Source organism: Balaenoptera physalus (genome assembly GCF_965194825.1).
Source record: "Balaenoptera physalus genome assembly, chromosome: 3".
In the NCBI taxonomy this organism is placed as follows: Eukaryota; Metazoa; Chordata; class Mammalia; order Artiodactyla; family Balaenopteridae; genus Balaenoptera; species Balaenoptera physalus.
In genome coordinates, this window is record NC_138890.1 from 72,539,363 (window position 1) to 72,553,846 (window position 14,484).

At 39.3% G+C, this 14,484-nt stretch overlaps 1 protein-coding gene across 2 annotated transcripts in view; it reads right to left on the reverse strand.

The window, feature by feature from the left end:
* LMNB1 (lamin B1) overlaps positions 1–14,484 on the reverse strand; it is a gene marked incomplete at its 5' end in the record, with an annotated part of 66,373 nt that overhangs the window by 17,567 nt on the left and 34,322 nt on the right. For both annotated transcript variants that reach the window (XM_082457868.1, XM_082457867.1), the window contains 2 exons: positions 11,173–11,298; positions 12,716–12,886. In XM_082457868.1, coding sequence (XP_082313994.1) covers positions 11,173–11,298; positions 12,716–12,886 — 297 coding nt within the window. The remainder of the gene's footprint in view (positions 1–11,172; positions 11,299–12,715; positions 12,887–14,484) is intronic.

A 14,484-nucleotide genomic window follows, 5' to 3' on the forward strand; every position in this document is an offset into this window, starting at 1 on the left:
GGGGAAGATCCCACATGCCACGGAGCAACTAAGCCCGTGCACCACAACTACTGAGCCTGTGCTCTAGAGCCCGCACACCACAACTACTGAAGCCGGTGCACCCTAGAACCTGCACGCCGCAACTACTGAGCCCACACGCCGCAACTACTGAAGACAGCAAGCTCTAGGGTCCGCATGCTGCAACTACTGAAGCCCACGTGCCTAGAAACCATGCTCCGCAACAAGAGAAGCCACCACATTGGCAAGCCTGCACACTGCAATGAAGAGTAGCCGCCGCTCACTGCAACTAGAGAAAGCCCGCGCAGCAACGAAGACCCAACACAGCCAAAAACTTTTTTTAATTAAAAAAAAAATCAACCAATCAATTTATTAAAATCCAGAGACATTCTATATCAGAAGCAGGCATTCATCTCAAGAGTAATACTAAACAAAATCCTGCCTCAGAGAACTTGCATTTAACTGCATTTGCAAAAAAACTGGCTATAAACTGAGAAATCCATTTTTTCTCCCTCTCAGGCTTATTATTTTTTTGGAGGAAGAAAATATAAGAAGTGTAAAATGTGTCCTCTTTGGGAACTCCCTGGCGGTCCAGTGGTTAGGATTCCTCACTTCCAATGCAGGGGGCATGGGTTTGATCCCTGGTCGGGGAACTAACATCCCGCAGGCCACGCGGTGTGGCCAAAAAAATAAATAAAACGTCTCCTCTTCAATCAATCTCTTCACTTTTATCTCCCATGTGGGAGAAAGACAGATGGGCAACAAGGTGGAATCTAAAGGGACATAAACCACCCAAGATTCAGACTTAACTTCTGAGCCTCAATTTGTAAACACCAAAATGTCTCTATTTGTCCGCCTTTGATGTTATAGAGTTCTTTAAGAAGGAAAAATCACAATCTAGGTATAAATAAGTTTTAAAGTTACTCTGAGTCGTTTTGTATTTTAAATAGAAATAGTTAAATGTAGTTTAAATAGCTGCTCTACACCTGCTTTGTAGTGAAATACAAAGAACACAACATGAGAGATAGACCTAGATTCTTCTTCCTGATTCTGCCATTAACTGTAACATACCTCACTAAACTGGTATCCACGTTAGGAAAATGAAGAGGTCTAACTAAACTATCTGTTAAGATTCTGCCTGTAACTCTACAGGCAGATACAGTTAATATTTTACTAACTGGTTTCTAATGGTCTTGGGTTTTCTTTGTTTTAAAGTATGTAACATACTTGTACCAGTTTATTATGATCTAGCTGCAACAGAAGTTTCCAGAGTTCAGGTGTTAGAAAAACAAAAAGTAGAGGTGCTTTCAAGTGCCACTGGAGACTCTTTTGCCACTCTGTCTCTGACCAATCAATTAATTTGGCCAAAGTCAAACATCTAGATAGAAATGAAAGAAATGCTATAAGCAATGTATGAAACTCCTAATTCCAAAACATAATACCACTATCATATATATATCTTAAAAAATATTTTCTAAGTCAGCATTTTAAAGGCTATGTCAGGAAGATCTTCAAGATGGCAGAGGAGTAAGACACGGAGATCACCTTCCTCCCCACAAATACATCAGAAATACATCTACACGTGGAACAACTCCTACAGAACACCTACTGAACACTGGCAGAAGACCTCAGACTTCCGAAAAGGCAAGAAATTCCCCACATACCTGGGTAGGGCAAAAGAAAACAGAAAAAACAGAGACAAAAGAATAGGGACAGGACCTGCACCTCTGGGAGGGAGCTGTGAAGGAGGAAAAGTTTCCACACACTAGGAAGCCCCTTCACTGGGAGAGTCGGGGAGGTGGGTCAGGGGGGAAGCTTTGGAGCCACAGAGAAGAGCGCGGCAACAGGGGTGCAGAGGGCAAAGCAGAGAGATTCCTGCACAGAGAATCAGTGCCGACCAGCACTCACCAGCCCGAGAGGCTTGTCTGCTCACCCCCCGGGGCAGGTGGGGTCTGGGAGCTGAGGATAGGGCTTCAGAGGTCAGACCCCAGGGAGAGGACTGGGGATGGCTGCGTGAACACAGCCTGAAGGGGGCTAGTGCACCACAGCTAGCTGGGAGGGAGTCCGGGAAAAAGTCTGGACCTGCCTAAGAGGCAAGGGACCACTGTTTCACAGTGCGTGAGGAGAGGGGATTCAGGGCACCACCTAAACGAGCTCCAGAGACGGGCGCGAGCCGCGGCGATCAGCGCGGACACCAGAGACGGGCATGAGACGCTAAGGCTGCTGCTGCAGCCACCAAGAAGCTTGTGTGCAAGTACAGGACACTATCCACACCGCCCCTCCCGGGAGCCTGTGCAGCCTGCCACTGCCAGGGTCCCGAGATCCAGGGACAACTTCCCCGGGAGAACACACGGCACGTCTCAGGCTGTTGCAATGTCACGCTGGCCTCTGCCGCCGCAGGCTCGCCCTGCATCCGTACCCCTCCCTCCGCCCGCCTGAGTGACCCAGAACCCCCGAATCAGCTGCTACTTTAACCCTGTCCTGTCTGAGCAAAGAACCGACACCTTCAGGCGACCTACACGCAGAGGCAGGGCCAACTCCAAAGCTGAACCCCAGGAGCTGTGCAAACAAAGAAAAGAAAGCGAAATTTCCCCCAGAAGCGTCATGAGCAGCGGATTAAATCTCCACAATCAACTTGTTGTACCCTGCATCTGTGGAATACCTGAATAGACGACGAATCATCCCAAAATTGAGGCGGTGGACATCAGGAGCAACTGTAGACTTGGGGTATGCTTTCTACACCTAATTTTTTTTCTGGTTTTACATTTATCTTAGTTTACTATTTAGAGTTTATTATCATTGGTAGATTTGTTTACTGATTTGGTTGCTCTCTTCCTTTTTTTTTAATATATAGATATATACAATATTTTCCTTTTTATCTTTTTCTGTGTATGTGTATGCTTCTTCGTGAGATTTTGTCTGTACAGCTTTGCTTTTATCATTTGTCCTAGGATTCTGTCTGTCTGTTTTTTCTTTCTTTTGTTTTTTTTATTAGTATAGTTTTTAACGCGTGTTATCATTGGTGGATTTGTTTTTTGGTTTGGTTGCTCTCTTCTTTCTTTCTTTTTTTAAAATTTTATGTTATTTTTAATAATTTCTTTATTTTTATTTTAATAACTTTATTTTTTTCCTTTTTTTTGAATTTTTGAATTTTATTTTATTTATTTTTTTATACAGCAGGTTCGTCTTAGTTATCCATTTTATACATATTAGTGTATATACGTCAATCCCAATCTCCCAATTGATCACACCACCACCACCGCCCCCCACCACTTTCTCTTTCTTTCCTTTTTTCTCCCTTTTCCTCTGACCCGTGTGGCTGACAGGGTCTTGGTGCTCCAGCCGGGTGTCAGGCCTTTGCCTCTGAGGTGGGAGAGCCAAGTTCAGGACATTGGTCCACAAGAGACCTCCCGGCTCCACGTATTATCAAACAGCAAAAGCTCTCCCAGAGATCACCATCTCAACGCTAAGACCCAGCTCCACTCAACGACCAGCAAGCTCCAGTGATGGACACCCTATGCCAAACAACTAGCAAGACAGGAACACAACCCCACCCATTAGCAGAGAGGCTGCCTAAAATCATAGTAAGTTCACAGACATCCCAAAACACACCACTGGATGTGGATCTGCCCCCCAGAAAGACAAAATCCAGCCTCACTGACCAGAACACAGGCACTAGTCCCCTCCACCAGGAAGCCTGCACAACCCACTGAACCAACCTTAGCCACTGGGAGCAGACACCAAAAACAACGGGAACTACGAGCCTGCAGCCTGTGAAAAGGAGACCCCCAAACACAGTAAGCTAAGCAAAATGAGAAGACAGAAAACCACACAGCAGATGAAGGAGCAAGGTGAAAACCCACCGGACCAAACGAAGAGGAAATAGGCAGTCTACCTGAAAACGAATTCAGAGGAATGATAGTAAAGATGATCCAAAATCTTAGAAACGGAATGGAGAAAATACAAAAAATGTTTAACAAAGACCTAGAAAAACTAAAGAGCAAAACAAACAATGATGAACAACACAATAAATGAAATTTAAAATTCTCTAGAAGGAATCAATAGCAGAATAACTGAGGGAGAAGAACGGATAAGGGACCTGGAAGATAAAATAGTGGAAAAAACTAACGCAGAGTAGAATAAAGAAAAAAGAATGAAAAGAATTGAGGACAGTCTTAGAGACCTCTGGGACAACATAAAACGCACCAACATTCGAATTACAGGGGTCCCAGAAGAAGAAGAGAAAAAGAAAGGGACTGAGAAAATATTTGAAGAGATTATAGTTGAAAACTTCCCTAATATGGGAAAGGAAATAGTTAATCAAGTTCAGGAAGCACAGAGAGTCCCATACAGGATAAACCCAAGGAGAAACACGCCAAGACACATATTAATCAAAATGTCAAAAATTAAATATAAAGAAAACATATTAAAAGCAGCAAGGGAAAAACAACAAATAACACACAAGAGAATCCCCATAAGGTTAACATCTGATCTTTCAGCAGAAACTCTGCAAGCCAGAAGGGAGTGGCAGGATATACTTAAAGTGATGAAGGAGAAAAACCTACAACCAAGATTACTCTACCCAGCAAGGATCTCATTCAGATGTGATGGAGAAATTAAAACCTTTACAGACAAGCAAAAGCTGAGAGAGTTCAGCACCACCAAACCAGCTTTACAACAAGTGCTAAAGGAACTTCTCTAGGCAAGAAACACAAGAGAAGGAAAACACCTACAATAACAAACCCAAAACATTTAAGAAAATGGGAATAGGAACATACATATCGATAATTACCTTGAATGTAAATGGATTAAATGCTCCCACCAAAAGACACAGACTGGCTGAATGGATACAGAAACAAGACCCATATATATGCTGTCTACAAGAGACCCACTTCAGACCTAGGGACACATACAGACTGAAAGCGAGGGGATGGAAAAAGATATTCCATGCAAATGGAAATCAAAAGAAAGCTGGAGTAGCAATTCTCACATCAGACAAAATAGACTTTAAAATAAAGAATATTATAAGAGACAAAGAAGGACACTATATAATGATCAAGGGATCGATCCAAGAGGAAGGTATAACAATTGTAAATATTTATGCACCCAACATAGGAGCACCTCAATACATAAGGCAAGTACTAACAGCCATAAAAGGGGAAATCGACAGCAACACAATCATAGTAGGGGACTTTAACACCCCACTTTCACCAATGGACAGATCATCCAAAATGAAAATAAATAAGGAAACACAAGCTTTAAATGATACATTAAACAAGATGGACTTAATTGATATTTATAGGACATTCCACCCAAAAACAACAGAATACACATTTTTCTCAAGTGCTCATGGAACATTCTCCAGGATAGATCATATCTTGGGTCACAAATCAAGCGTGGGTAAATTTAAGAAAATTGAAATCGTATCAAGTATCTTTTCCGACCACAACGCTATGAGATTAGATATCAATTACAGGAAAAGATCTGTAAAAAAATACAAACACATGGAGGCTACACGATACACTACTTAATAACGAAGTGATCACTGAAGAAATCAAAGGGGAAATCAAAAAATACCTAGAAACAAATGACAACGGAGATACGACGACCCAAAACCTATGGGACGCAGCAAAAGCAGTGCTAAGAGGGAAGTTTATAGCAATACAAGCCTACCTCAAGAAACAGGAAACATCTCGAATAAACAACCTAACCTTACACCTAAAGCAATGAGAGAAAGAAGAACAAAAAAACCCCAAAGCCCGCAGAAGGAAAGAAATCATAAAGATTAGGTCAGAAATAAATGAAAAAGAAATGAAGGAAACAATAGCAAAAATCAATGAAACTAAAAGCTGGTTCTTTGAGAAGATAAACAAAATTGATAAACCATTAGCCAGACTCATCAAGAGAAAAAGGGAGAAGACTCAAATCAATAGAATTAGAAATGAAAAAGGAGAAGTAACCACTGACACTGCAGAAATACAAAAGATCATGAGAGATTACTACAAGCAACTCTATGCCAATAAAATGGACAACCTGGAAGAAATGGACAGATTCTTAGAAATGCACAAACTGCCGAGACTGAACCAGGAAGAAATAGAAAATATGAACAGACCAATCACAAGCACTAAAATTGAAACTGTGATTAAAAACCTTCCAACAAACAAAAGCCCAGGACCAGATGGCTTCACAGGTGAATTCTATCAAACATTTAGAGAAGAGCTAACACCTATCCTTCTCAAACTCTTCCAAAATACTGCAGAGGGAGGAACACTCCCAAACTCATTCTACGAGGCCACCATCACCCTGATACCAAAACCAGACAAAGATGTCACAAAGAAAGAAAACTACAGGCCAATATCACTGATGAACATAGATGCAAAAATCCTCAACAGAATACTAGCAAACAGAATCCAACAGCACATTAAAAGGATCATACACCATGATCAAGTGGGGTTTATCCCAGGAATGCAAGGATTCTTCAATATACGCAAATCAATCAACGTGATACACCATATTAACAAATTGAAGGAGAAAAACCATATGATCATCTCAATAGATGCAGAGAAAGCTTTCGACAAAATTCAACACCCATTTATGATTAAAGCCCTGCAGAAAGTAGGCATAGAGGGAACTTTCCTCAACATAATAAAGGCCATATATGACAAACCCACAGCCAACATTGTCCTCAATGGTGAAAAACTGAAACCATTTCCACTAAGATCAGGAACAAGACAAGGTTGCCCACTCTCACCACTATTATTCAACATAGTTTTGGAAGTGTTAGCCACAGCAATCAGAGAAGACAAAGAAATAAAAGGAATCCAAATCGGAAAAGAAGAAGTAAAGCTGTCACTATTTGCAGATGACATGATACTATACATAGAGAATCCTAAAGATGCTACCAGAAAACTCCTAGAGCTAATCAATGAATTTGGTAAAGTAGCAGGATACAAAATTAATGCACAGAAACCTCTTGCATTTCTATACACTAATGACGAAAAATCTGAAAGTGAAATTAAGAAAACACTCCCGTTTACCATTGCAACAAAAAGAATAAAATATCTAGGAATAAACCTACCTAAGGAGACAAAAGACCTGTATGAAGAAAATTATAAGACACTGATGAAAGAAATTAAAGATGATACAAATAGATGGAGAGATATACCATGTTCCTGGATTGGAAGAATCAACATTGTGAAAATGACTCTACTACCCAAAGCAATCTACAGATTCAATGCAATCCCTATCAAACTACCACTGGCATTTTTCACAGAACTAGAACAAAAAATTTCACAATTTGTATGGAAACACAAAAGACCCCGAATAGCCAAAGCAATCTTGAGAACGAAAAATGGAGCTGGGGGAATCAGGCTCCCTGACTTCAGACTATATTACAAAGCTACAGTAATCAAGACAGTTTGGTACTGGCACAAAAACAGAAATATAGATCAATGGAACAGGATAGAAAGCCCAGAGATAAACCCACGCACATATGGTCACCTTATCTTTGATAAAGGAGGCAAGCATATACAGTGGAGAAAAGACAGCCTCTTCAATAACTGGTGCTGGGAAAATTGGACAGGTACATGTAAAAGTATGAAATTAGAACACTCCCTGACACCATGCACAAAAACAAACTCAAAATGTATTAAAGACCTAAGTGTAAGACCAGACACTATCAAACTCTTAGAGGAAAACATAGGCAGAACACTCTATGACATACATCACAGCAAGATTCTTTTTGACCCAGCTCCCAGAAAAATGGAAATAAGAACACAAATAAACAAATGGGACCTAATGAAACTTAAAAGCTTTTGCACAGCAAAGGAAACCATAAACAAGACCAAAAGACAACCCTCAGAATGGGAGAAAATATTTGCAAATGAAGCAACTGACAAAGGATTAATCTCCAAGATTTACAAGCAGCTCATGCAGCTCAATAACAAAAAAACGAACAATCCAATCCAAAAATGGGCAGAAGACCTAAATAGACATTTCTCCAAAGATATACAGATTGCCGACAGACACATGAAAGAATGCTCAACATCATTAATCATTAGAGAAATGCAAATCAAAACTACAATGAGATATCATCTCACACCGGTCAGAATGGCCATCATAAAAAAATCTAGGAACAATAAATGCTGGAGAGGGTGTGGAGGAAAGGGAACACTCTTGCACTGTTGGTGGGAATGTAAATTGATACAGCCACTATGGAGAACAGTATGGAGGTTCCTTAAAAAACTACAAATAGAACTACCATAGGATCCAGCAATCCCACTACTGGGCATATACCCTGAGAAAACCATAGTTCAAAAAGAGTCATGTACCAAAATGTTCATTGCAGCTCTATTTACAATAGCCAGGACATGGAAGCAACCTAAATGTCCATCGACAGATGAATGGATAAAGAAGATGTGGCACATATATACAATGGAATATTACTCAGCCATAAAAAGAAATGAAATGGAGATATTTGTAATGAGGTGGATGGAGTTAGAGTCTCATACAGAGTGAAGTAAGTCAGAAAGAGAAAAACAAATACAGTATGCTAACACATATATACGGAATCTAAGGGAAAAAAAAAAAGGCCATGAAGAACCTAGTGGCAAGACGGGAATACAGACACAGACCTACTAGAGAATGGACTTGAGGACACGGGGAGGGGGAAGGGTAAGCTGGGATGAAGTGAGAGAGTGGCATGAACTTATATACACTACCAAATGTAAAATAGATAACTAGTGGGAAGCGGCTGCATAGCACAGGGAGATCAGCTCGGTGCTTTGTGACCACCTAGAGGGGTGGGATAGGGAGGGTGGGAGGGAGACGCAAGAGGGAGAAGATATGGGGATATATGTATATGTATAGCTGATTCACTTTGTTATAAAGCAGAAACTAACACACCATTGTAAAGCAATTATACTCCAATAAAAATGTTAAAAAAAATTTTTTAAATAAAAAATAAAGGCTATGTCAATTTTAAGTAAAACTAAAGAAGTACTTCACTAACATGAGTCACTTAACCAAAAAGGAAGTTCTATGGCCTAACATGCAGCAGGACGAAACTAAGACTCCACAACAAATACAATTAAGATCTACAGTACAAAAAATATATGGCTTTTTTCTTTTTGGTGATCTTTTTAAGGTTAAAATTTATCAACCAAAGAAGATATCCCTCAAGGTATATTATTTATCATAAAATCTGATACCAGTAATGAATAGATGAAAGGATCATTCCCCATCCCCCTGAAATTTAGAGAGAAATTTAAAACTATTCTGGCTGAAGGAGGTGCTTCTCTCCTATTTCCTAAGGAGTGAGCTCCTCAAAACCCCCAGGGCCCTGCCTAACATTTTTTTAAAACCACTAACCCGAAGTTAACCAAAAAACTTGCAAAGATGGGAACATAATTACCAGGCAAACAGGGAAACAGCCCTGGACCTGAGTCAGAAGACGTAGCTACCAAATTTCAGAGCCTACCACTATTTAACCACAGGCAAGTCTTAGTCTCTTCAACTGTAAAACATCCATACCTAGCATAATCAAGTGGATTAAGCACCAGCCACATCCCCCCACCCCCCAAAAGACAGGGAATTGTAAAATTGAAGAAGAGGAGATAATTAGAATATGATTTATTAGATGGATAAAAGTAGTAAATGTCAACTCAGAGTAAAAACAGACAGGCCTATTTTTGGAAAGGTACCTATTAAATGGTGCAATGGAAAAGAGATTGTTAAATTCTTTTCTTTTTTTCTAGAATGCAATTATTCTCACAGGCGTTCTCTGAAAGGCCAAATTGTTTTTTTTTTTTAACATCTTTATTGGAGTATAATTGCTTTACAATGGTGTGTTAGTTTCTGCTTTATAACAAAGTGAATCAGCTATACATATACATATATCCCCATATCTCCTCCCTCTTGCGTTTCCCTCCCACCCTCCCTATCCCACCCCTCTAGGTGGTGAGATTGTTAAATTTTTAAAAGAAAATCTTTGAAGAGAGTGAGGTGTAAAGGGAAAAACTGGGAACTATGAAAGAAACCCATTTATCAGCCTACATTCTCTGGGCCGGTCATTAAACTCACCCAGGTCTGTGGTCAGACTGAATGAACTCAAAGGTCCTTGTCCTTCCAGCTCTACGGTTACATGAAAACTTCAAAATACTATCAGGACAAAATAGGTCCAAAATAATTTTTAAATTTATGTTGTGAGTAATAAAGTAAGTACACATGACAGACATTGTAAGAACTTCTGTTTTTTAATAACTTTTTTTACATCACCCTGTTTTACATAACTCATTGCTTTCTAAATTCCTACAATAAATGTCTTCAGTTTTACAATCAGAAAAGGACATTACTAAAAACAAAAGAAAAAGAAAGCTTAATCACGAATAAAAAAGTTTACTCGTGGAAAATTTAAAACAACAGAATTTCCTCCCTTAAGGAAAACAGAAGCTGAAGTTACTTCCCAAGTAATTAAGGTGAGTAGATTATCAAAACATTCTGCGTACTTATATGGTTGTATATGTACTTTGTGTGCACATCGACATCACCCTTAGACTAAAAACCAGATTTCAGGCAGTGTCCACACCTGCTTACGCTGCACCCAGAGTGCACCATCACATACTGACAGGCACCCATCAACACAACTAGTAACAGTCATTCAACAGTTAGGCGTGCCAATGAATCAATGAGTCACTAAATTCTTAACTAAGATGCAAATTGATGCTACTTCCCAAAACACTAACTATTGGGTATTCTAAGCACTGAAAGAATTTGTCTAGAAACACAAAGCATTTACCACCCACACAGAATTTCTGCAGGTTTTTCTTCATTATGGTTTCTAAATGTGATGAAAAAGAGTACGTTGGAAAGAGCACTATGTGGAGATCAGGCTGCTGGATGGGTCAGAAAACCTGGGCTCTGGGGTAAACCCAAGGAATAAGCCAGCAGGTTGCACCCTCAAGGGCAGCTCTGAGTAATCTATTAATTAGGTCAGGAACAACAGTCTCTGCTCAGAGGATGCTTATGAAATGACGAATAGAAAAAAATCTGGACAGCACTGTGAAACCAGAATTCAGGAAAATACTATCCTCTCTGAAAAGTGATTTCAGGCAGAGCTGAGCAGGTAGACTACCGTGGTGGAGGTGGCCTTCAAGTACAACTCCCATGCTTACTTACCTCTTTCTGTAGATTAGAAAGCTGAGATGAGAGGCTCTCAATTCTCATACGACTTTCCATCAGTTCTTCCCTGGCACTATTGACAGTAGATGTATTCATCTCTGACGACAGTCTGGCATTCTCAAGCTAAAAAAGAAGCAGACCATAGCCAGTTTTATCTAGTGAATTAGAACAAACAAATGAGGAACCATGACTCATCTCAAAGCATCTCATTTCAAACCTAAACCCTGCCAGTAACTAGTTGATGAAACAGGAAAAGCATCATGAAGTTTGCTGATGTGCTATGAATTACCTTAAAAGTCTTTCTGCCTTTTCGGCTCAATTCCCAATATAGGAGCTTAACAATGCTGATATACCTGGGTCTTTACCCAAAATTTAGTGCTTCAATATTTCATCCATTATATCTCTAATGTCTCAGATAACACTGCTAATAAGGAGACTGGACAGGAGCAATTTAACTGTGGTGGCATTTGTAGGAAAATAAGCATCATATACCCCTAACCCACCAAATCTGATACAGAATATAAAGCAATAAGCAGAAAGTACTAATTTAGAGATTATTTCAAACCAAATAGACAAATTTCCTTTCAGAAGCAAAAAACAGCTCCTCTGGTAGAAACAATATCCCGCTCCTCCAAATGCCCACAGCATTCTGTTCTGCATGTGTCTCAGGCACGTTTTTTATGTGTGTCTCCTCCCTGGCTCCCTTTGAGGCCAGAGTCTCTTTGACCGACTGATCCTTACTTTAGCTCCGTCACTGCCCAGCACAATGCCAGCACTGAGTAAGTGCAGAACAACTAAATGTAGGGATTAAAAGATCTCTCCCTCTCACCAGGCAATTACTACTTCATAACGTGGATTAAAAGCAACATGAACAATCTGAGGCCATGCAATGGAAATTATTTTCAACACCTCTATGACCCTAATTTTCTAAGTCCTCCACTAATAACTCTTTTTAATCAAATCATGTAACATTTAACACATTGGGGTAAAACCATTTACTATGAAAGCCCATACTCAGTGATTTAATAAATTTTTGCATGGCCTCCTAATACAAGACAGAAGTTTCTATAGTCTTTTTTTAATGAATAATTAGTGCCAGAGGAAACTGCAGACACTGTCCATTTGGCCTTTGTTCAAAAAAGCCCAAAGTGTGGTGGTCACAATCTATGTACAATGATGACATGGAAGTCAGAACTAGATGCAGTCCAACAAGATTAGTACTTGTTACTGAAGGAAAAGCTATTTTCAGATGGCTGGAGTTTAACTAATATGACTTGACATGAATGATCAATTGGACAAAGAGAAAAACCTTACCTTTGATAAAAGTGGAATAACCCTACTTTCTTTGAATAATCTCTAATAACATTTACTTTATAAAAAACTGCTTTCTTAAAAAAAAAAAATCCATTTTTTATATTCATGGAGACTAAGGGAATTCATTTAAGAAAACTAGAACAAACCAAACATCAAGTCATGTTCTCAGGGAGACTATGAAACAAAGGCTTCAAGTGTGTAAAGCTGTCCCCGGAAGTCTGCTCACTTTGGTGTGGTAAGTCTGCTCCAGCTCTTCCTTGTACAGCTTGACTTGGGCATCGTGTTGCTCTCTCATCTCATGAAGGGCTTGAGCCAGCTTGTACTCATACTCAATCTGACGCCCAGAATCCACCTCTACCAAGCGAGTTTCATGCTTCCTTCTGGTCTCATTAATCTCCTAGGGGGGAAAAAAATGACATAAAAAACCAAGTTACTTACCATGGCTGCACTGGTACAAGTCTGAGTGACATCAAGGCCATCTGAGGTATTACACACCAAGCTCCTCATGTTTTGTCCAAGGGCAGTATGTGAATAGATACCTTTTTGCCTTCATTTTCAAGTGAGAAGATTTTTGAGCTGGAACTAATGACAGAAATGGTAGCATCTCAAGCCCTAGGAATTTTATGTTTCTTTTCAGTAGCATACCTATTTATTTCTCTAAAGGCAAGGAATGGCTGGAAGACTTACTAAAGTACCATGCAATCGTGGATAACTAGGTACACTGAATAGCACGTAATTATTTTTCTAAATTGTACTGATGATACTAAGGACAACTCTGGAAAAAATCTACACGATAAGTTAGAAACTTATCAGCAAAACTTCAACTAGAAGATTTATACATAATAAAACTTTTCTTAGGAATACTAAGATGCAATAGACAGAGCAAGCTAATTTACATGACTTATCCTAACAGCTGGTAGTGCTAAGGTATCAACATTGATACAGAATCTTATTGACAATATTACGTTGCTATCTCAAGTACATACAACAATTCACTATTAAAGAATACAAATAATAGGCATAATCCTTCACATTATGCTTTAAGGAGCTATCCAAACTAGAATGGCTAGGAACACAAGTCCAAGAATAAAATTTTCATTCTAGCTTCTAGCTCTAAAAATACAACAGATCTGTCTTTAATGGCAATAATTAAAGAGGCCACAAGAGGGGGATATAAGAAGAACATGTTTCTGTATCATCTTACAGCATGCAGTTTTTCTTTGCATTTCCTCATTTTTCTCTTAACCAGAGGAAGATGCACTTGATAGAATCAGAAAACCAGGGTTCAAATTCCAGTTCTGCCATTAATCTCCCAAGGCTCACATCTATTTGATGACGTGAATGATACTTAAATCATGAAAATATGCAAATGAAAGGTTTAGTTCAACAAATATTGAGTACCTACTAATCATTTTGCCCTTTGTCTGCCTCCTTTCCTCTTCTTCCTGTTTTTCTCCTTCCTCTTTCTTACCCCTAAACTGTTCATAATAAGGAATTTAGGTATATTTATTGCATAGAATTTTATTCTCCATGCAAAAAAAAGAAATGAGGAATATTTTAAATTCATTCTCAAAAAGGCAAAACCCCAAAATTCAAAGCTGCTACCCAAACATTCTAAAAATACTAAATTACTTTTTACTGACACCATTTTTTACTTAATATTTTATGTAGAATCAGTGACTTACAAAGAAAAAAATACTCAACTCCTGGTTTAAAGATGCAGGAGTCCACACAGCGTCAAAAGTAAGAAATAATAGATCACGGACAATTTTAACAAAACGAAACAAAAATGTAGGTCAACTTAATATAAAGATACTTTAATTTATAAGCAAAACTGTAGTTAATAATTATATGACAGGGACTTCCCTGGTGGTGCTGTGGTTAAGAATCCACCAGCCAATGCAGGGGGACACAGGTTCGAGCCCTGGTCTAGGAAGATCCCACATGCCGTGGAGCAACTAAGCCCGTGCACCACAACTACTGAAGCCCGTGTGC